This window comes from Rhinoderma darwinii, chromosome 1 (assembly GCF_050947455.1).
Source record: "Rhinoderma darwinii isolate aRhiDar2 chromosome 1, aRhiDar2.hap1, whole genome shotgun sequence".
NCBI lineage: Eukaryota > Metazoa > Chordata > Amphibia > Anura > Rhinodermatidae > Rhinoderma > Rhinoderma darwinii.
This window is the reverse complement of record NC_134687.1, coordinates 197,108,918-197,132,323: the sequence shown is the minus strand read 5'-3', so window position 1 is coordinate 197,132,323 and position 23,406 is coordinate 197,108,918. Positions and strand designations below refer to the sequence as shown.

General features: G+C 40.8%; 1 protein-coding gene across 3 annotated transcripts in view; it reads right to left on the bottom strand.

Moving 5' to 3' along the window:
• GC (GC vitamin D binding protein) overlaps positions 1-23,406 on the bottom strand; it is a 156,788-nt gene that overhangs the window by 18,095 nt on the left and 115,287 nt on the right. For all 3 annotated transcript variants that reach the window (XM_075860691.1, XM_075860690.1, XM_075860689.1), the window contains exons 7-10: positions 17,632-17,761; positions 15,309-15,505; positions 10,062-10,194; positions 2,969-3,066 (exon numbers count right to left, since the gene is read on the bottom strand). In XM_075860691.1, the coding sequence (XP_075716806.1) occupies positions 2,969-3,066; positions 10,062-10,194; positions 15,309-15,505; positions 17,632-17,761 (558 nt within the window). The remainder of the gene's footprint in view (positions 1-2,968; positions 3,067-10,061; positions 10,195-15,308; positions 15,506-17,631; positions 17,762-23,406) is intronic.

Sequence of the window (23,406 nt, the reverse complement as noted above, 5' to 3'; positions counted from 1 at the left end):
TCTCTTATCAGCTGCCACGCTCATTAAATAATGACACCCACCATTGCCTACTATGGGTTGAAACTTGATTGAGGATTGATCATGATGCCAAGAATACCAATGCTCACTCTTCACAGATCTTCAATCAAAACATAAAACCCATATGATGCAGGAGCTCAAAGCTTCTGATGGCTGTGTTTAAAGGTACCCCAAATCTTTGATAAAAAATTCTTTTTAAGCTCTCTTACGACAATAGATAAAAGTGATCAAAAATCAAACAGAAATGCCCTTTGCAGCATTTGGTTACAGCTGAACCCAATTACCCATTAGAAACTGTTTTGGAAAATATGTAGGCCTCTAGGAATTGTCATCAGGGTTAATCCTAATGAAGACAGGTTAACTATACATTTTAAACAAATAAAGTTTCATTTTCATGATTATTTGAGTAAGAAGGAAATAACAGATGCAGATATTCGAGTGTTTGACAGAGATGCAGCATTTACAGTACTAAATTAATGAAACATCTTTGTATATACACTATATTACTGCATTCTAAACCTAAAAATGTAAAGAAAACTTTTAGTCGGTAGATGTGGTTTCTCCTGCCGGTTACCCTCTCTGCCGTCTTCTATACCAAACATGTAAACACAAAATGGTCTAATTTAAAATCCCCTGGTCCAACACTAGGAATTGGCACCTAAAAAGCAGGGGGGAGATGTACAAGAGTTCTGGCACATCAGCAGTACTCATTCCCAATAGTTCTGTAGTTTAGAAGGTGGCCATGCTGGACTCCATGGAAGGTATAGAACCACTGTGGTAACAATTGGGAAACTCATTAAGCTAAAGCTAGGAATCTAAAGAAATCAGTTTTCCTATTAAAGTGTCAGTCCAGTTATCCTCTCCCGACCGAACTAACATCGGGCAAGGAGAGATGCTCCTGCACGCTGGGCGGTACTGTTCACATGGCCACCGTACAATACCTGGAGAGTATTGTGAACGTGTCCACTTAAGCAGTACTGTACAGCGTGCAGGAGCGTTTCTTCACGCCCAATATTAGTTCAAGCGGGAGAATATAACTGGACTGACACATTAAGAAAAGCTATATCCATATTTCCCATTCCAATACTGTATTTCTTCTGTATAAATATAAATTATGGCAATTCCATTCACAAATTAATATTAAAGGGACCATGATTACACCACATAAGACAATTGAGGCAAAATAATTAATCCAACATTAATCCTTTATTGTCTAGAATTGGTCAAAATGCAAAATGCACTCGTCAGAGAATTAACTTGGGATTTTACAGAGTTATCACATTTTATCACACCAGTATTAAGCGATTCTTATCTTAACAACTACGTTTAGAAGTTTTAATAAGTAATAGATTTGTCAGTAAGGGCTGAACAATAACTACTCTATAGGAGGTTCACAGTTGGAGGAAAATATCTCATACGTGCCGCCCTTGCAGATGCACATGGATCCTATGGTATAGGGTTCAATTGATAATGGAATTGGTTTCCATCAGGTTTTTTATACAATGGGTGACAATTGATCATAATCAAATCAAAACCTTTTGTCAGGAGAAGCAGTATTTTGATGGGTTCTAAATGGTTTGCGTGATTAACAGTCCCTACTTGTTAGAAAGGTCCCCCGACAATAAGATGATTACAAAGCGTCCCCCTGCTACAATCCCCAGTGATCAGCTGTAATCTGTGGGAAAACTTATCAGTAAGTAGTGGCAGCACCACCACAGTGTAAATTGAGTATTACATAGTGCCCATTCCCATAAATGGGTTGTCTGTGCAATGCAGGATTGGATAGGACCTCCAGAGCAAGAGATGCTCTTTGTAACAATTTTACACTGGATGCTGAACAGAGGAACCCCTCTATTAATTGAAAATTCCCTAATATAGGAATAGGAATCTGGGTATTCTAAATTTGATGACCCCTTTCAAAGAGTTGCCTCAGGCATTTGAAGAGGTAAGTGGACCCTCTAAAGCATTTGAGGAGTGAATTAGTCTCTACCATTACCTACACAACCTCCTGCAACAGGATTTAAAGTAATAGGTTCGAATATGGACTGCTCAAACCTGACTTCTCAGTTAAGAATTTTTTCTTAGATCTACTTTGTGAAATTAGGGAGAATCAGACATGACAAAAAGTGGTATGCAAAATTGTGTAAACTGCGTACAGTATATGAGGTCAACACATGATTTGTCTTTCATACTGTGCTTAGCGGGGGAGTGACAAAGGAATAGAATGTAATAATTGAAGCGGTTTCTACTGTGTAGTATGGTTAATGTATATACTGTTGAAATAGCTGCATATGCATTTGTAATATGTTTTAGTAAATAGTTGTAGAAAGTATGAACGCTTTCTTGATTCTTTTAAAAAAAATTAAACATTATGAAAATAAGAGAAAAATTACTAAAGAGTATTCTCATTTTAATTTGTTCATTATTTCAATGTTAACTGGATGATCTTAGGTTATATTGCAAGAATGTGGTGTTTACTTCAAACAATTTCCTGTAAATGGATGAACATCACAAAAGTGAAATATCTTTTGTATTATATCAATATTTAATAGAGAGATATTTGTTCTGTGTGGGTTTGCCAAAACTGAATGACTCAGCAACCTTTCCTACAACTGAAAATGCTGAAAACTGAGAACCCTTTTCAAACAAATGTGTAATAACTAGTACTATGTATCAGTATCGACATAACGTACTGATCAGAGGTTATTGGTAAATAGTAAATAGTTAAATAAATTACTAAATTCAACAAGCTCCAAAGAAATTGGCAGTTTGGCATTCCAAAAACATAATCTTCTGAAATAATTTTCAAAAATGTGGCATAATAATATACGTAATGCCAATCATCACTGGGTATTCTGGCAGTTTTGTATTTTACACAGTGTACAGCCATGATAAGAAATAACAGAACTTACCTTGATTATAACATATTGTAGTACTACTGCATTCTTACCTCTCCTTGAAATCAGAGAACTGATATTTATTGTAGTCTCCACACAGCCCATTACCCTCACTTATGTACGTTTTAATTTCTTCAGTCAGCTGCACTTTCTGAAATAGAGCACAAATGTCACTATTCCATAAATGTGTGGCACAAAAACATATTTGTTTGACAAAATCTAAAATATGTAACATGTATAAAAAATTTGATAACAGTTTTAAATGGGTTGTCCAACTAGGAAAATCCCCTTTCCTGTAGCAGGTCCCAGGACTGTGACGGCACTTCCAACAGTCAGCTATAATGACTATGGGCGAGCTGCTGGTATCCATAATCTCCCTGCAGCACTGGTTGAAGTCAATTGGCAACCTTCTGATATATGGTTCCAGGTATACCTCCAGGGCAGCAGTCGCTCTTTACAACGACAAAGGAGTCCTGATAGGATTTCTATAAGAGCATATGGACAATCCCTTTAATGTATACCGTGGACAGAGAACACTATACATGAGCAAATTGATTCTACACAAATCGAATTCTGCTGATAATTTCCTTAATGTCTCGGATTCAACAAAGTTAGAAAATTTCGAGGATCATGGCACACGAAAATTGCGTCAAAATGGCGGTCTCCATTTTAAAGATTTAGAAAAATTATGACATGACATCAGGTTGGCTTTCCCATAATGCCTTGCAGGTAGCCTTAACAAAAAACACTGCGGTTATCCCTTCCTCTAGCACAGACAATCATGCAGTTACAGGTAGATGAAGTTACTAATGCTGGCTTTTAAAGGAATTAGCCCCTTTAAATATAATGTTTTTTGAACAATGGATAAGAGGGATATATGGCACCTACTAATATACTGTGCTTAGAAGTTCTGCCCCGTTTTATTTAATCTTTAAGCACTACCCCCTGGTTATCCATGTCTCCTCTCGGGGCACATGACGCGACCCCGTCCATCAACATCTCATATTGTAACGCACTTCACCTGTGCTATTTTCCTGGTGCTCAAGCGCAGATAAAAGTATTTTAAGAAGCTTAAGGACACTGTGCTAAAGCAGAGCACCTAATATGGCGGGGAGTGCGTCTTTATCCTGGTAATTTACACAGGAATTACAGGAAGGGGTCAATAACTAAATTCAGTCAAATATATGTCTGTGTAACAGCTTCTCTATCTCACCTCTGATCTCAATCTGGTTATCAAGGTGATCACATGATTAGGACCTGAACCAATCAGGTCCAAATTATGTCCCTAGGATCAGAGATTGTTAGTAACACCCTAATCTGGGTGTAGGTGCTGTTTTGAGGTTCCCATTTGTCAGAGGAGAACATAAATACACTAATACAGTATATGTTGCTGCTGCAAGCATTAAAGAGGCTCTGTCACCAGATTCTCAAATCCCTATCTCCTATTGCATGTGATCGGCGCTGCAATGTAGATAACAGTAAAGTTTTTTTTTTTTTGTTTTTTTTTAAACGTTCAATTTTGGCCAAGTTATGAGCTATTTTATATATATGCAAATGAGCTTTGAAATGGACAACTGGGCGTTTTTTTTTCATTATGTCCAACTGGGCGTGTATTGTGTTTTTAACTGGGCGTGTTTACGTGTATGACGCTGACCAATCAGCGACCAGTCAGCGTCATACACTTCTCTCCATTCATTTACACAGCAGCGATGTGCAGCCACATACACTGAGATTAACGTTAATCAAGTGTCCTGATAATGAATACACATGAAATCCAGCCTGGACGTCATGTGTATTCAGAATCCTGACACTTCTGACTCCTTTCAGTGAGATTACAGCAAGCCACTCGTAATCTCGCGAGATTACGGAGGTAAACGAGATTTACCTCCGTAATCAAGATATTTGCTTGATGTTCAGGGTTGCCATCAGTCCTTAATTTTAAGGACAATCCGCAAAAAAAACAGGTGTTTTTTTCCCACTGTCCCTACTGTCCACAGCAGAAAAAAACCCTGTCCACGATTTATTTTATTTTTCAAGTTTGCTCTACGCATGCGCAGTGCAAACAGGGGACCTTCGAGTCAGCTGCATCATCTACAGGGCGGTGGACACAGGGAAGAGATAAATCATAAGGATGATCTAATTCTAAAGTGCCCTCTCTGGCTGCAGTGCCCTCAGGGCTCATGCTGTGCCAAGGAAACTCCAGTCCCGGCCTAGCAGCCTTGTTTGTTTCTGCTGCCAGCAAGCACAATGTGGAAAACTCAAAAAATGTGAGTGATAAGGACGGAGAAGTTTACTAAGATCTTTCTCCTGCTGTTTAGTGGCTGCTGTGAAGGGCCAGTAGTTTTTCTATATGCATGTAAGTTTTGTTTATATATGTCTATAAACTGCAGTCTGTACTGCTTCTACCCTTTTATACAGATGTATACAGCTCCTTCAATATACACATCATAATACTGTTCTTGCTAATATATTCTTCACCCTGTGTGTAAAGAGTAGCAGGGTGAGGTATAGAGATAAACACAGAGGCAGGAGCAGTATATAGAGGACTGACTAGTTGGAATTAATTTGTGAGTCTGATGAAGGCTTCTGGGGGCAGGTTATGCACTACTTATGATTTAGATTGGGCCGTTTTGAAGGCGTTCCCTATATAGAGAGCCAGGTAATATGTCCGTAAAAAAAATTTGTAGTCTGTTATTTTTGCCTAAGATGTCAGAAAATAACCAAACAGGAGGTTGGCAACAGTGTTTATGTTCTGACAATTTTTTTGCCCATTTTCTTTGCAATATTGATGTCACATCTAGGTTTGATCATTCAATTTTACTTTCCCTTTTTAAAAATAAAGTAGTGCCGAGAAGTATTTGATAGAATTGATTGGCTATTTATGTCTACGTTTTCAGAGAAATTTAGTAATCCCTCAGAGTTCAACAATGGTGCCCCCTTTCTCCCTTATTGTTCATTCTTACGGTGGAAAACCTTTTTCAGGCGCTTCAGCAAAAGAATAGAATAAAAGATATAAATACTGATACAAATCAACCTCAGCTCACAGCTTTTGCTGATAACCTATTGATATTTATCTCTAACCTGACTACAGCATTTCCAATCATAAGCAGCATTCTAGACCATTTTAGCTATTAATCTAATTTCAAGATAAATCTATTAAAATCACAGGTCCTAATTGTTAATTTAGATTGACAAGTACAGCATTAACTGGCCATATCTACAGCATACAGTATCAGTGGTCCTCGGACTATATGAAATTTCTGGAAGTAAACATTACGCCTGATCCGCGCTCTCTATTTAACAAAAATTATAAGTACCCCCCTCAGAAAATTAAACAACTATTAGATTTGTGGAATATACCATTTAGATCGTACGTTGGCCGCAGATCCCTAGTGAAATCCATAGTACTTTCCAAAATATTATATTACTTCCAGACTCACAATCCCAAGCTCTTTTTTCATACAACTGAGGAAAATCCTCTCATCCTTCTTTTGGAAAAAGCACAAACCAAGACTACCACACGGGTTACTGGCATGGGCGGACATACCATTGGTGCAACCTGTGCAACTTCATTGGGGCCCAGTAGGTAAGAGGCCCCATTGTTACCTTAAAGCAACTGTCTTCTGTCTGTTAGAGTGCATGTAAACTCCTGAGATGATGAAGTTTATGACAAAAAATTACTGATGGATTGATAGAGAGACATAAGGAGGATCTATAATGAAATTTTGGAGATCATGGGGCCCATATACTAATCTTGCACAGGGGCCATCACTTGTCTGTATCCGCCCCTGGTTACTGGTATACCCCTCAAATCGAAGTGGCATTGATTTGCTTGATTTTATGCTTTATTAAAAAGGCTATCCAAGTAGTTAGATATCTGGAGTGGTTAAGAGCGCTCCTGGATCGCTTAGATCTAGAAATCGAAAAATGTATGTCAGATATACATTTAAGATCCCTGTTATTCATGGACAAAACTACTCTAAAACAATCCAAACAATCCGAATATACTAACTAAGGCCACCCTCCAGACTTGGTACATTTCTGGTCCCCGGGAGGATTTAGCTTCCACCCTATCGCCACTATTGCAAGTACGAGATGTCCTGACGAACTCTCAATTGGCATTTAGAGCCACTTTGTCAGGTAACGCTAAAAACATGACTGTAGCTATCACTGACCTGTGTTCAGATGGTCCATTTCCATTCCTTTCTCAGATTTGCAGTGACTCTCGTATGTCAAGTTTAACGACAATGCAATTACACTTCTTATGGGAGTCCATTAAAACCCTACATCATAGAGTGTCCATTTTTAGAGGCCTCACAGATTTTAAAAACTTGCCTTGGTAAACACAGGAACACCCGCAAGAAACTATCAACCCTAAACAATCTTCTACACTCCAGCTCCAAGCTATTGAATCTTCCCTTTATGATAGCCTGGGAAAAAGACCTTCAAGTAAGCTTTAAAAAATGCCAAATTAGGAGTTCCACAGGCTTTGATACCAACAATATCTTGCTGTGTTAAGATGCAAGAGAACTACTATAAACTTCTTACTATATGGTATTGCACCCCTAATAAACGACATAAGATGTTTCCATCTGTAAGTTCCTTATACTGGAGATGTAACTGTGAAACTACCTTATCTGGTGGGAATGCTCCAAAATTAAACTTTTTTAGAAAACGATATGTGGTAAAATCTCAAAAATTTGCTGAGCTGATTTATCGATACCCCACAAAATATGCTTACTGGGCCTGCTCATAAAAGTTAAATGACTGGGATATGTAAAATATAATAATAATAATAATAATAATAATAATAATAATAATAAGTGGCCTACTTGCAGATGCTCAACTATTCCTCTCTACTGGAAACAAATAGACCCCCAGCTTTGTCACATTGGATCACCAACTGCGATCATATTTTTAGATTGGAACAAATTGCCCATTGCAATACTCGTACCCATTCTTAATTTGCCAAAATCTGGGAGTTCTGGAGAAACTATAGACAATTCAATGCGGTCTCGAGATCTAGCCTATCATCCGTGACTGTGGACATGCTATCCGTTAACCTCTTCACAACTGCCATACTGCTATATAGGTTCTAACTGCCGATGCCCTGTGCAGTTAGCACGTGTATAGACATTGGCAGCCTGGAAGGGGTTTAATGAGTGCAGTGCTGCTTCAGTCTGAGCAGCTCTGCACTCTCATGCACTCTCATCTGGCAGGGGATTCCACTTATAGAGTTAACCCCTGACGTCACTGTCCATATATGGACAGAGACATCAGGGGCTTCTTGTAGGAGCGGAATCTTCGGCCAGAGGCATTCCGCTCCTACAGGGAGCTACAGTGGTGCTATTTACAGGAAGAGGGTGCCATTTACGGGGGGGGGGGGGTGGCTCTATCTGCAGCGGGGATATTGCTAAATACAGGGGGATGCTGCTATCTACAGGGCGGTGATGCCATTTACGGGGGGTGTGGTGCTATCTACAGGGGGGTACTATATACAGTGGGTGTGGCACTATTTACGTGGGTACTGTGGCATTATATTGGCACTCTACAGGGGACACTGTGGCACTATCTACATGGGCACTGTGTGTGGCACTAAGTGGGCATTATCTACAGGGAGAACTGTGGCACTATGTGGGCACTGTGGCACTATTTACAGTGGGCACTATCTATGTGGGCACTGGCACTATTTATGTGGGCAATATGGCACTATCTACAGTGGTATTGCGTCACTATCTACATGGGCACTGTGATGTTTTCAGGGGGTTGGGACAAAAAGCCCTAACAAATAAAATTCATCCATTTTTTTAACGTCCATGAAAAACGGATGGCAAATGCCTGTTAAAAAATGGTCAGACGGCCGGGAAATGGATTCAAATTTTGAGATACATTGATGCAAAACAGCCATGAAAACCTGACAGTTGATTCATTGTTGATTGCCATTTTTTTCATGGTTCTTCACTCTACCCTCGCATCGATCCAGGGTGATGGAGAGAGAAGAGGACTAATTGCTACAGAGCTCTACAGTGTGTGTGTGTATATATATATATATATATATATATATATATAAAACACAAGGAGAGCAGCACTTGTAGGCTCATAGCCTTATTTGTAATTCTTTGGGTGCAAGCCTTTGGACCCTGATCCCCGGTTCCATATATAGAAAAACAAAGGAAGGCAGCACTCCACAGCAGATGGTTTTCAAGTGGAAAAACTGCATTTTAATCACCCATTGGCAGTGCAATGTTTCAGCCCCAGCATGGGCCTTTCCAGATAGATAGATAGATAGATAGATAGATAGATAGATAGATAGATAGATAGATAGATAGATAGATAGATAGATAGATAGATAGATAGATAGATAGATAGATAGAGAAAATTACAAAAAAAGTGTTTTTTCTTTAATTTTTAGTGATTTGTCTTCTCATAATAACAATTAAAAACACTGAATTAATTAAACTAATCTAGAAAATGAAAGCCTCATAAGTCTTGTAAAAAACAAAGTAAAAATAGTTGTGATATTCAAAGTGGTTCCAAAGATATTATCGTTTAAAGAAGTAGATATCAAAAATGTAAAATTTGACCTGGACACAGGGGCATCAATGATTCTTGGTCATGAAAGGGTTAATGACTGCAAAATATCTAATAATATATACCATCCCCTCTTCCGCTTAAAATCCTCTATTACTAGACGAACATCCGCACTTCCCCTACTCTTTCCCCTGCCCATCTACCCAATTCTTAAAATTTAGAAAAATGTAAACTTAACGTTATAGTTATTATACTGCTCGTGTCACATTTATTGAAATGGATGTTCCAAATTGTCATTTTGGGAAACTGTTAATTGACTGTTTACTGTTTTTCCTTCTTGTATTATTAAAATAGGAGTAGATCCTAGCAGCAAGAACAAAGAATTTTCTGCAATTCTGCTTAACCCTTCTCCTGAGATCCTTATCCCATATAGTAAAAAGATGATCAAGGAGGATGGCAGCAAATGTTTTCATAAGTTGGAGGATGGGTGAAAAAAAATATAAAACATAAAACTATACTGTACTTTCTTCTAACTGTACCCTGATTTTCAAAAGTTCTAAAAAGTTTTCCCAACAGCAAAATGTTTGTATTAATGAAAGGAAACTGTCAAAATACCTTCTTTTCCAGGCAAGAATTAGCATTTTCTGAGCTGCAGCATATCTCTACAACGTCTGCCATAGACTCATACAGCTTATCAATAAACACTTCTGGCAGCTTAGTATTTCTTCTCGCTAACTCGTACATGTACCTGGAGATAAAACGGAGGAAACGGCTGGGTAAATCAAACATCTTTCTTTTCATCTGTGATTGACAAAAGACTTTAGATAAACAAATAAATAATAAAAAACAGTTGTTTTTTTTTAGATTTTTTCAGAAACCTCCTCTGATACTGTATTCATGATGAGGGGAAAATACTTTTATATCCACTGAGTTTCCTTAAAGTATCAAACAGAGGAAAAGTCACAGAAAGCTTTTCACTGATACACTAAACCAGACTACAGAGGATTCACACTTACTATAAAATCCACACAATACAATGAAGCGAGAAGGTGCCCTTCTTGTAGGCAATGAAATGTCATCTGAAAGGCAATTCTGTGAAGTGCTATATAAATCCAGATGAAACTGTCTAAAAGGGTTTATAACCTCCTTTAAAATGAGATACTATGAAAATATATCAAAAATATAATAGTAAGATTATAGATAGTATATAATGCGATGAAAGAAGTAGAAAGCAACCTTTGGTCATACAAAACACAGACTGCTGCTTTCCTGATGTTTTCAAAATGTTTTACTGTATGAGGCATTTGTATTAATCAAAATCAATATTAAACGTACTTATTAAAAATGGGGGACTGGATTAAGATTGGTAGAGGTCCCCAGAAAAAAAATATTTTGGGATCCCTTATTCCACCTCTGGGACTAGAAATGACCGAACCGGTTTAGCACTAATCAAATTCGGTCTGAATTTTCCAAAAGTTTGATTCGCCGAAATCCAAATCTTTCGAGGTTTGCGGTGCACATATTGTCACCATTTGGCAGATTATAGAATAAAGAGGGGAGAAGAGGAGATTAAAAAATAATTCTCACAGTAGCGTCGCATCCCTGCCCACCCTCCGGAGAGGGAAGGTGATATTTTTTTTCTTTTAGGGGTAGAATTGCAAGTGACCCAATTGCTTGACTCTCTGACGTCTTCTAGGACTGTATCCAACTTGAATACAGACATCAGAGAGTCTGACAGGCCAATCGGGGGACTTGTGATTCAAAGCTAATTTTTTCGGATCAGAACGAATTGTGGAACAGATTCAATAGAATCGGCCTTGAAACAAATTTCAGGAAATTCGCTCATCACTATCTGGGACCCAGACCCCATCTGACAACCTATTTCATGGATTTCTCTTCTGAATTCTATGAGTATTATGGAGACAGCCAAGTCAGTGACTCCCTTAGACTTTAAAAGAGAGAGCCACCTCTTCATCTCTACTTGGCTGGTGAGGATTTCTAAATAGCCATCAAGAGACCTCCTATTTTCCTGAGAGAGAAGTGTACGCATATAAATAGTCATTGCAAGTGGCGTAACTAGAAAACGCTGGGTGGTGCAAGTTTCATTCTGAAAAGTCAATGCTAACATTTATTTGCAGAGATCAAGGGACCATACTGGGTACATGTGTGTGTTTATTTCCACAAACTGTTCATACTGTATGGCATCCTTGCATACAAAAAAATTGATATATGGAGAGAATCCAAAAAAAGACAGAGCTGTATGGACATACTATAGATAGGTACATAATGTCCCTAGACAGCTCCTTATAGAAGGGTATATAAAAACAAGCACAAGTCTATACAGTCTTCTCTGCGGCTGAACTGCAAATAAAAGGCTATTATAAAGGGGGTTATAAAGCTTAATCGCTGTATAATTAAGGTGAATAACTTTATAATATAGTTTGAAATGTCAATTTTCAAGATCTTTGTCTGCTGTCATTGAATAGGAACTCTCTTACATATAATGTATACCATGTGACTCTATCCAGTTTATGCAGTGATATTTGTGCTAAACATGACAGCAGCAGCACAGATATGTATCAATCAATGTATCAATCAATGTACAATGTTTGCTAAATTTATCAGTCTGGAGCCCAGACCGTTGCCAAGACTGGATACAATTGTAGTAGTATGACTAAGGCTGGGTTCACACACACCCTATTTACGGACGTAATTCGGGCATTTTAGTCTCGAATTACGTCCGAAAATACGGCTCCAAAGCGTCGGCAAACATCTGCCCATTCATTTGAATGGGCTTTACGATGTTCTGTGCCTACGGTCATTTTATTCACGTGCCGCTGTCAAAAGACGGCGCGTAAAAAAGACGCCCGCGTCAAAGAAGTGCATGCCACTTCTTGAGACGTAATTGGAGCCGGTTTCCATTGACTCCATGGAAAAACAGCTCCAATTACGTCCGTAATGGACGCAGCGAAAAGCGCCTGCACATGCCATTATGTCTGAAATTCCGGAGCTGTTTTCTCCTGAAAACAGCTCCGTAATTTCAGCCGTAATGGACGTGCATGTGTGAACATACCCTAAGTATATACATATTAGCCCCCGGAAGAAGCTACGTGCGAAACACGTGTTGGGGTTGATCCCCCCATAGTTCTGGTCTGTATGCCTCCTTAATTGTACCTTTCTGCTGTCTGGTTTTTAATATCACTTTGCTTTGGATGGTTTCTATCCATATTCATCATATTACTTATGTACCAGTCTGTGCATGCACTATTTGCACTTTACTATAGAGGCTGTGGGACCCGACCTATGTGGGGATCCTTTTTCTATGGGTAATGTTACTGCCAATGTACTTATTTTTAATGATTTTGTCTTTCAATAAAATATTGTCTATTTTTCGCTAATAATGGTTCATGTGTGATTTCTTATATAGGTGTTCATATATACTATATATAAACAAGAGTGTTCTCATTCACTGTCAAAGAAATATCTTGAAAATAGTTATGAACCATAGGATATGCCAAAAATGTCTGATAGATGCGGGTCCCAGCTCATGGACTCACAGTTATCTTTAGAACGGGTGTCACCTCGAGCAAGCGGGCTCGGCTGTTTTGCCATCTCCCTTAGAAACAAATAGAGAGAACTGGCACATGCACAGCAACCTGTTCATTTACCTAGATGCATCTATCAGACAGGGGTGTAACTAGGAAACACTGGGCCCCATATCAAACTTTTGACTGGGCCCCCCTCCCCTGGGTGCCAAACACAGCCCACCATTGTAGATAGTGCCCCCCTGTAAATAGTGCCATAGAGCCCCCTCCTGTAGACAGTGCTATACAGCCCCCCTTGTAGACAGTGATATAAAGCACCCCCTGTAGACAGGGCAATACAGCCTCCCCATACAGGGCTATAAAGCCCTACCTGTAGGCAGTGTTATACTTTCAAGTATCACAAAGAGGGACAATCGATGTGGCACGCAGCAGCAATTTTTTTTTCTTTTAAGCTACGCCTCTAATCCCACCCAATCCCCGCCCATGCACACCCGGTTCAGCCCACAAAATATCATGCTCTTATAGTGCCCCCCTACACAGTATAATGCCCAATAGCTGCCACCATACAGTATAATGCCCTCATACAGTATAATGCCAACACAGATGCCCCATACAATATAATGCCCCATACAGATGTCCCATACAGTATAATGCCCACACAGTATAATGCCTACACAGATGCCCACATGCAGTACAATGCCCAAACAAATTCCCCCATACAGCATAATGCCCCATAGCTGCCCCCCACAGTATAATGCTCCCCATAGTTGCCCCAAATAGTATAATGCCCCCCATAGCTGCCCCCACACAGTATAATGCTCTCCATAGCTGCCCCCCACAGTATAATGCTCCCCATAGTTGCCCCACACAGTATAATGCCCCCCATAGCTGCCCCCACACAGTATAATGCTCTCCATAGCTGCCCCCACACAGTATAATACCACCCATAGCTGCCCCCACACAGTATAATGTCTCCCATAGCTTCCCCCACACAGTATAATGCCTCCCATAGCTGCCCCCACACAGTATAATGCCTCCCATAGCTGCCCCCATAGAATATGGCCTTTATAGCAGCCCCACAGTATAATTCCCCCATAGCAGCCCCCACAGTATAATGCCCCACGCAGTATAATGCCCCCCATAGCTGCTACCACAATATAATGCCCCACATAGCTGCCCCACAGTATAATACCACTCATAACTGCCCCACAGTATAATGCCACCCATAGCTGCCCCCTCAGGATAATGCCCCCACAGTATAATTTGCCCCATAGCTGCCCCACAATATAATGCCCCCCATAGCTTCCACCACAGTATAATGCCCCCCATAGCTGCCCCACAGTATTATCCCATCCATAGCTGTCCCCACAGTATAATGCCCCCACAGTATAATGCCGCCCATACAGCATAATGGCCCCCATATAGCAAAATACTCCTATAGCTGCCACAATATCGGCCTCCCTTCCCTATCCAGTATAATGCCCCATAGTGAAAAACTAGAAAAATAATATGATAATTACTTACCTATCCCCATTCCCACGACAGGTGGCAGATCCTTGTCCTCTGGTCTGTGCTGTAAGTGACTCGGCACAGACAGGCGCGATGACGTCACATCATCGCCCCTGCCTGCACCGAGCCGCTCCAGCATTCAGGAAGCGGGACCAGCTCAGTCAGCACTGTGTGGCTACTAAGCTAGGGGGGCCCTATGGGCCCCGTGGGCCCCCCAGACTTAGGGGCCCGGTCACAATTGCGACCATTGCAACCCCTAGAGCTACGCCACTGTTAAAGTAGCGTATGGCAGAGCAGGGAGATACTTCCCAGCTCTGTCATAGTGTTCAATAGCATCTGCGCCCTTTGGACGCAGACACTATTGAATGTGGCATTGCTACCGCTGTAGCAGCCATAGCGGCTGCTAGCAAAGCCTCCAGGCATTGGGGGGCCTGTGCCGGCTGGCAGCACGGGCCCCCTCATGCCACCAGCCCCGTAGCAGCCGCTATGGCTGCTACATCGGTAGTTACGCCACTGCTACCAGACATTTATGGTATATCCTGTGGATATGCCATACATTTATCAGTTGGCAATACCCCTTTAATCAATATTAACCTAAAACAGGAAAACCTCCTAAATATTAGAGAACCATTTTACAATATTCTTATTTTTTTTTGGGTGTTTTAACGCCAGCTACCAGTGTTGGTGCGAAGCCAGGAAAGCAACAGACATGTGGGGCCAAGGAAGTGGGTAAATATTATTTAGAAATTGGGAACAGTCAATCTTAAATTATCTTGATAAAGATCAATACTTTTAATATTTCACTGACTTTTTAAGCTCTTGGTTTTTGCCTTTCTTGCACAGTTTTTCACTGGTTGGCAGTTGTAGTTTCGGCAGCTTAATGGGCTCAGCAGCGGGCATGGAATGTAAACAGAGGAGAGCATCTATTGATGATTTTTTGCAGCAGGCAGATACTCTGTCATCTCTGGAAAGTTTGTGGCATACTTGTTTAACATGTTCAGACAGCTGTAAAAAAAATAAAAAGCATTTCCGTTAATAACACAACAGCAGTCACAACTGTGCTGAGTGAGCGACTCTTCCTGATGTGGCGCTCTAGAGCTGTGCTGTGTGCTCTAGCCAATCAGATGTCTCCCCCTGCTGCTCGCCCTCCTCCCCTTTAGCATTCTCATGCACAGGCTGAGGCAGAGAGACTGCAGCAGAAGGAAAGGAGGGAGCGAGAGAGGAGAGGAGAGGAGAGATGCTATAATGACTTATATTGCATGTTAACATGTTTGTAGTGCACACTCCAGAACAGCTTTGCTGAATTCTTAAAATGCAGTGGGACAGTTAGTTTTTCCTACATTAAATTACAGTACCGTGACTGGACAAAAGACTGCACTTCCCAGAATGTAAATTACCAGAGCAAGCTGTGTGCAGAGATTCAGCCTGCAAGGAATGCTAGGAGATTTTAGTGCTAAATATATTTAATTATTCATCAGCCATTCCTCATTTATTAAATGCTTCTAAGGTTCTAATTGGCAGCCATTGGAAAGAGAATTCTGCAATGGTTGTATAAGAAAAATACTATGGCACTATTAACCCCTTACGGACATCCGCGGCGGTGTTCAGGTGGGGGAATATGGAGCGGGCTCACGAGCTGTGCCCACTCCATAGAACGAGCATGTTGGCTGTGTGTTAAAGCCGACACATTAGTGTAACGAGCGGGTACCTGATCGTTTAACCTCTTATAATCCGCGGTCAATAGCGGACGCGACATTGTAAGTCATTAGAAACAGTGGGCGGCCCTGTTGACGTTGCATCAAACCCCTACATTGCCCCGGTGCCGATGGTTGGCATGGCAGCCGGGGGCCTAATTGTACTCCTATTAAGCCCTGCCTATTGTAATATAACATTATTTAACCCGCACAGTGAATGACGTAAAAATAAATAAAGAAATAAAATGCCAAAAGTGCTGTTTCTTGGTCACTTCATCTCCCACAAAAAAATAGAATAAGAAGTGACCAAAAAAGTGATCAAAATGGTACCAATAGAATTTACAGCTCACCCTGCCAAAAATAAGCCCTCATATCGCTCCATCGACAGAAAAAAAAGTTATGGCTCTCAGAATATGGCGACAAAACACCTATTTAATTTTTAATAATCAGTTTTTTTTACTTGTAAAACATAAAAAAACTATATAAATTTGGTTTTGCCATAATCGTATTGACCTGTAGAATAAAGTTAACATTCCGTTTTTACGGCACGGTGAATGCTTTAACAACTGAACCCCCCAAATAATCGAGGAATCACTGTATTTTTTACCATTCCACCCTAAGATATTTTTTCCAGTTTCCCATTACATTATATGGTACAATAATTGTTGCCGTGAAAATCTACAACTTGTCCTGCAAAAAACAAGCCCTCGTACAGCTATATCGATAGAAAAATAAAAAGTTACAACTTTTGGAATGTAGGGAAGAACAACTAAAGTGAAAAACTGAAAAATGGCTGCGGCGGGAAGGTGTTAGGGTTTAGAATCAACACAGAAGACTATACTAAATCTATTGATCCTTTACATTTGGTCAATTGGTTAATTCAGTAGGGGGGCATTAAATGTTTCACATACAGTAGGTGACATGGGTGTTTAATCAGTTTTTTGTTCCTTAAACAAGTACAGTTATAAGTAAAAAAAATTATTTGTTAACTTTTATCTAATATTAAATTTTCTTTAAATTTCAAAATCTAATTATCATGACAAATATGCAGTAAGGGGGGACATTGGGGTAAATACTTTTTGCTATAACTCTAGTAAGTGTATATTACCTTTGTTTGTATCATTAGTTACCTGCAGGATAATGTCAGGTAGTAACATAGGGTAATGCATTTTTTTTCCTGGTTACTTATTGCGGCTTTTGTAATAAACAGAAACAAATTGTCACATATGACCTTTAAGCACTTCAGCAAATATCATAATATACTACATGTAAAGAGCAACATGACCTTATCAGTGCTTAAAATACACACTTGTTATATATTCAGCACTTTCAAGTAAATGTCAAACGCTATGTATATTCTGCATGTGTATAGAATGAAGCATTACCAAGTCTAATATAGTGTATCATACAGCATATCTCTCTAGATACATGCCATACCTCATTTTCAATGTTTTTATCTGTAAGGAATCCACAGATGTTAGAAAGCACTTGCGTTCCTTGCTCTGCAATTGTCATCACATCCTTAGTGTCAGCAGAAGGAACCTTTTGGCTGAACATTATGGCAGCACTGGGAAAAATTTAGAAAAAAAGGAGAAGATACTCAATTACATACAGTATATTATTGAAAGCTATGTACACCTTTGAATTTTTTTTTTTTTCTTTATAAAAATGTGTATCAGTGTGATTAGTGCAACATTGTAAATACATTTTATTAAAAATTATTTTTACTTTTTGAGATACAGCTGCTTTGTACCCTGTATACAGAATAGCTGTATCTAGCGCTGAAAGGTGTATCCGTCAGGTCAGCTGCACTAACGGGCAGGGCCGTATTTACAGCTCAGGCTGCCCAAGGCTCTAAGCCAGGGGTCAGGAACCTTTTTGGCTAAGAGAGCCGTAAACGCCACATATTTTGAAATATAATTCCGCGAGAGCCGTACAATATGTTTAAAGGGCCATTGACAGATCTTTGCCCTGATAGTGGTCCTTTAAATCAGTTTCTTATGCCCACAAGAGATTAATTTAAAGCCCCCAAGAGTGTAATATGGGTGGCAGATGTTTTTTAAGGCCATATTTTTTTATTTTTTTTGGGGGGGGGCTATATAATGGATTATGTGGGATTATTTTCAGGGGTGAAGTGGGAAGGGGGGGTTGGTGGGACACACTGTATTACACAGCCCCTTTATTGATGCAGCTCACTGCTGCTGACCATGAGGCTGTGTAACAATTTCCATGTTATAATGTTCACATTCAAAGCAGCAGCACAGCCAGGGGTTTCTGGAACGTCCAAGGGAGACACAAGGGAGGAGGCAGATGCCGCTTCACTAGGGGACGCTACGGCTGCTATAGCGGTATTTACGCCACTGCGCATAGGTTTGTACGGCGTAAAACTACAGCTCCCAGCATGGCCGAAACAATGATAAGGATATGCTGGGAGATGCGGTTTCACAAAAAAAAAACATACCACCATCATCTCGCTACAGATCATACAGTGACTACATTACTGATTAGAGGCAGAATAAACATTTACATTAAGTGACTCACCGGTGACGTCTCAGATTCTAGTTCTTTTCTTCTCCCTCCGGTTCAGACATCTATGATGGATTTCTCCCGGCCATGACCCACTTCTGCAGTTTTCCGTTTAGATGTCTTCAGCTTCTCACTTTTAAAACATTTCTGCACCTGTAAACAAAGTTACAATTCTCAACACATCTAAATATAACTGTCTCACACACACACACACACACACACCGTGCCCCCTGTAGATAGTGCCCCCTGTAGATAGTGCCCCCTGTAGATAGTGACCTACATAGAAGCCCCTGTAGATAGTGCCCACATATGGACTCCAGAGCTGCAAGGCAATAGTGCTAACCACTGAGCCACCGTGCTGCCCTACATATAGCTTCCCCTATAGTTAGTGCTCCACGTATAGCCCACCTCTGTAGATATTGTCCCACATATAGCCCACCCCTGTAGACTGTGCACTACATATAGCCACCCTGTTGCTAGTGCCCCACAGGTAACCCACCCCTGTATATAGTGTCCCACACATAGCCCACCCCTATAGAAAGTACCCTAAAAAATAGCTCCCCTATAGATAGTGCTCTACATATAGCCCACCCCTGTATAGTGTCTCACATATACTGCCCCACATATAGACCCCCCTGTAGATAGTGGCCCACACCCCCACATATAGACCCCCCTGTAGCTACTGCCCCACATATAGACCCCCCTGTAGCTACTGCCCCACATATAGACCCCCTATATATAATAGCCCACATAAAGACGACCCCCCCCTGTAGATAGACCCCCCCCCACTATAGATAATGCCATTCACATTTTTCTGAGGAAAAAAATATATAAAGTTGACATACTCACATTCTCCGGTTCCCACGCTGTTCACTGGCGATGCAGACATGCTCTCTTCTGAGCATGTCTGCAGGAGCTGAATGAGCGTCCTTCAATGACGCTGATTGGCGGGGCAGAATGACTTGCCCCGCCAATCAGCACCTTCCAAGCATGGAAGCGGCGCGATGATGTCATCGCGCCGCTAGCCAATCAGTGTCATTGTAAGGCACTGGATGGTCAGGCACGGAACATGCCCGGCCATTCAGCGCTAATACATGTATTTGGCTGCCGCTAGCACCGGGGCCCCCTCCGGTGCTAGCGACACCTACAGGCATGAGAGTGCCTGTGTAAGGCTCGGCGGCGCGGGCCCCACAGTAGCGGTGCTACCCCTGTAGCAGCCATAACGGCTGCTAGCGGCGCCACCGGGCATTTGGGAGGGCGTGTCGGCTGGCGGCACGGGCCCCCTCAAGCCCCGGGCCCCGTAGCAGCCGCTACTGCTGCTACCGCGGTAGTTACGCCACTGGGTAGGAGCCCTGTCTGCGAGCCAGATACGGCCATCAAAAGAGCCATATCTGGCTCGCGAGCCATAGGTTCCCGACCCCTGCTCTAAGCCTACAATTATCATCACAATTTGCTAGTTTCTGACCAATTATAATGATATTTGGTCAGTGATAACAAAGGAGAAAATCAATGATAAAACCTTTGTTTATCGTTGCTCTGCAATTGTCATGTAAAAATAATTGTTGTCAGTGACACGATTGATAAATGTGAATGCCGCTCATAGTAAAATTTACACTTGGCATTGATGCCTAGCGCACAGCCCGGTCCTGGTTCCAGGTGGTGTGGACTGTGTTCTCCAAAACTCATGTGTTCTACTGGGAAATAGCGGGCACACTATGCTGTACCAGAGTCTGGAATCTGCATACATAGATAAGTCCTACCCCCAAATTATAATAATACAATGCCTAAATATTACCACTATGACTAAATAATACCACCATACTGTCACTAGATAACACCACAATATAATGACTGGAAAACACCACAATACTGTGAATCAATAACACCAACATACAGTGACTGAATAACAACACCACCATACAGTGACTGAATAATACCACCATACAGTGACTGAATAATACCACCATACAGTGAATTGATAATACCACCATACCGTGACTAGATAACATCACCATACTGTGACTGAATAATACCACCATACAGTGAATAAATAACTCCACCATAAAGTGCTGGATAACATCACCATACAGTGGCTGAATAATACCACCATACACTGACTGAATAATACCACCATACAGTAAATGGATAATACCACCATACAGTGACTGAATAATACCACCATACAGTGACTGAATAACACCTCTATACAGTGACTAAATAACACTGCACTACAGTGACTGGATAACACCGCCATACAGTGACTGGATAACACTGCCATACAGTGACTGGATAACACCGCCATGCAGTGACTAAATAACACCGTCATACTGTGACTAGATAACACTGCTATACAGTGACTGAATAATACCACCATACAGTGACTAAATAACACTGCCATACTGTGACAAGATAACACCACCATATAGTGACTGAATAATAGCACCATACAGTAACTGAATAATACCACCATACAGTGACTGAATAATACCACCATAAATTGAATTAAATAATACTGCCATACTGTCACTAGATAACACCGCCATACAGTGACTGAATAATACCTCCATACAGTGACTGAATAACACCACCATACATTAACTGAATAACACCACCATACATTGACTGAATAACACCACCATACAGTGACTGAATAATACTACCATACACTGACTGAATAATACCACCATACAGTGACTGAATAATACCATCAAACAGTGACTGAATAATACCACATACAGTGACTGAATAATACCACCATACACGGACTGAATAATACCACCATACAGTGACTGAATAATACCACCATAAAGTGAATTAAATAACACCGCCATACTGTGACTTGATAACACCACCATACAGTAACTGAATAATACCGCCATACAGTGACTGAATAACACCGCCATACAGTGACTGAATAACACCACCATACATCGACTGAATAACACCACCATGTAGTGACTGAATAATACAACCATACACTGACTGAATAATACCACCATACAGTGACTAGATAATACCACCATACAGTGACTGAATAATACCACCATACAGGGACTGAATAATACCACCATACACTGACTGAATAATACCTCCACATAGTGACTGAATAATACCATCATACAGTGACTAGATAACACTATGAGAACAGAAAAGTTGTGCGCAACCTTGCGAACATTTCAAAATGTCTTATAGGAAAACATTAAAATTGATGCGCATGTCGTCCTAATGCCAAAATTACCTCCCCCACACAAACAAGCTATAACTAAGCCCTGCTGCGCCACACATTTTAATTAGGATGAATTCACAAGTTGCCATCATATTTTGCTGCAAATTTCACAAAATTAAGTGCAGCAAAAACTGCAATATGGCTGCAACACGTGAATATACTCTTAGGGTCCGTTTACACGTTGTGTAAATATTGTGGATTTTCCACAACGGAATTCGTTGAGGAAAATCCGCAGCATATACAGTAGCAGCAAAGTGTATGAGATAAAACAAATCTCATCCACGTGCTGCGTAAATACTGAGAGGAAAAAACGCTCAGAAATTGACCTGCAGTGTGGAATTTTATTCCGCAGCATGTCTATTGTATTTGTTTAAACAGTGCTTATTTGTTCCGGGTTTTCCCCATTGAATTCAATAGGGAGGTAAATCCCACAACAAATAGCAGTTGTTGAGTTTTTTTGTGGCGGGTTCGCAACAATTCTGCCACAAAAAATGCAACACAGAAAAATATATAATCTTATACTTACCCAAGAATCTGTGTTTCTTCCACCAGGCCGGCCTCCTGGGATGACGTTTCATTTCATGTGACATGGGATAAAACGTCATGACAGGAGGCCGGCCTGCTAGCAGGCCAGGTAAGTGCTGCAGTTTTCCACAGCGGACATTCTGGGGGAAAAACTGCACCACAGTTTGGTGGTGGTTTTCACTCGGAATTCCCTGCGGTGGACAGGGCGTATACGCTGCGTGCTTTTACGTAGTGTATCCGACCCGTGTGTACTCTGCATTAGGATAGGAATACACACAGCATAAAATCCGCAGCATAATACAGTAGTAGCAAAATGGATGATATGTGAACATATCTTATCCCTACACAGAAACCGTTCACAACATGACCTGCAGTGCATTTTTTTTAATCTGCAGCATGTCAATTTATGCTGTGGAATTGCTTCTCTTGTATTGTGGGATTTACCCATTGAATCCAATGGGAGGTAAAACCTGCAACACATAGCTATGTGTTGACATGTAATGAGACAGATGAAATTGCGGCACTTACCCATTTTGCTTAAATTCTTTCTTTTATTTGTGGCATCCAGCAAAAATAATAGCTATGTGTAGCGGCAGAAATGCGATTCCGCCACAAAAATCTCAAATGAGAAAAAAAAACAAGCTTATACTTACTCCCGGCCATAGTCATAGCGACGGGTATTCTGTTCTGAGTGCAGTCCGGCCTCCTGGGATGATGATTCATCCCATGTGACTGTTGCAGCCAATGAAAGGCTGCAGCGGGCACATGTACTACACAGTCCAGGCTGTGCCCAGAACAGAAAACAGGTCGCTATGACTATGGCTGGAGTAAGTATTATTTCTGCAGTCTTTCCGCAGCGGACATACTGCCCGAAAAACTGCACCAAAATATATTTTTCAGTTATTATAGTTATAAAGTTAAAATTATAGTTTTTC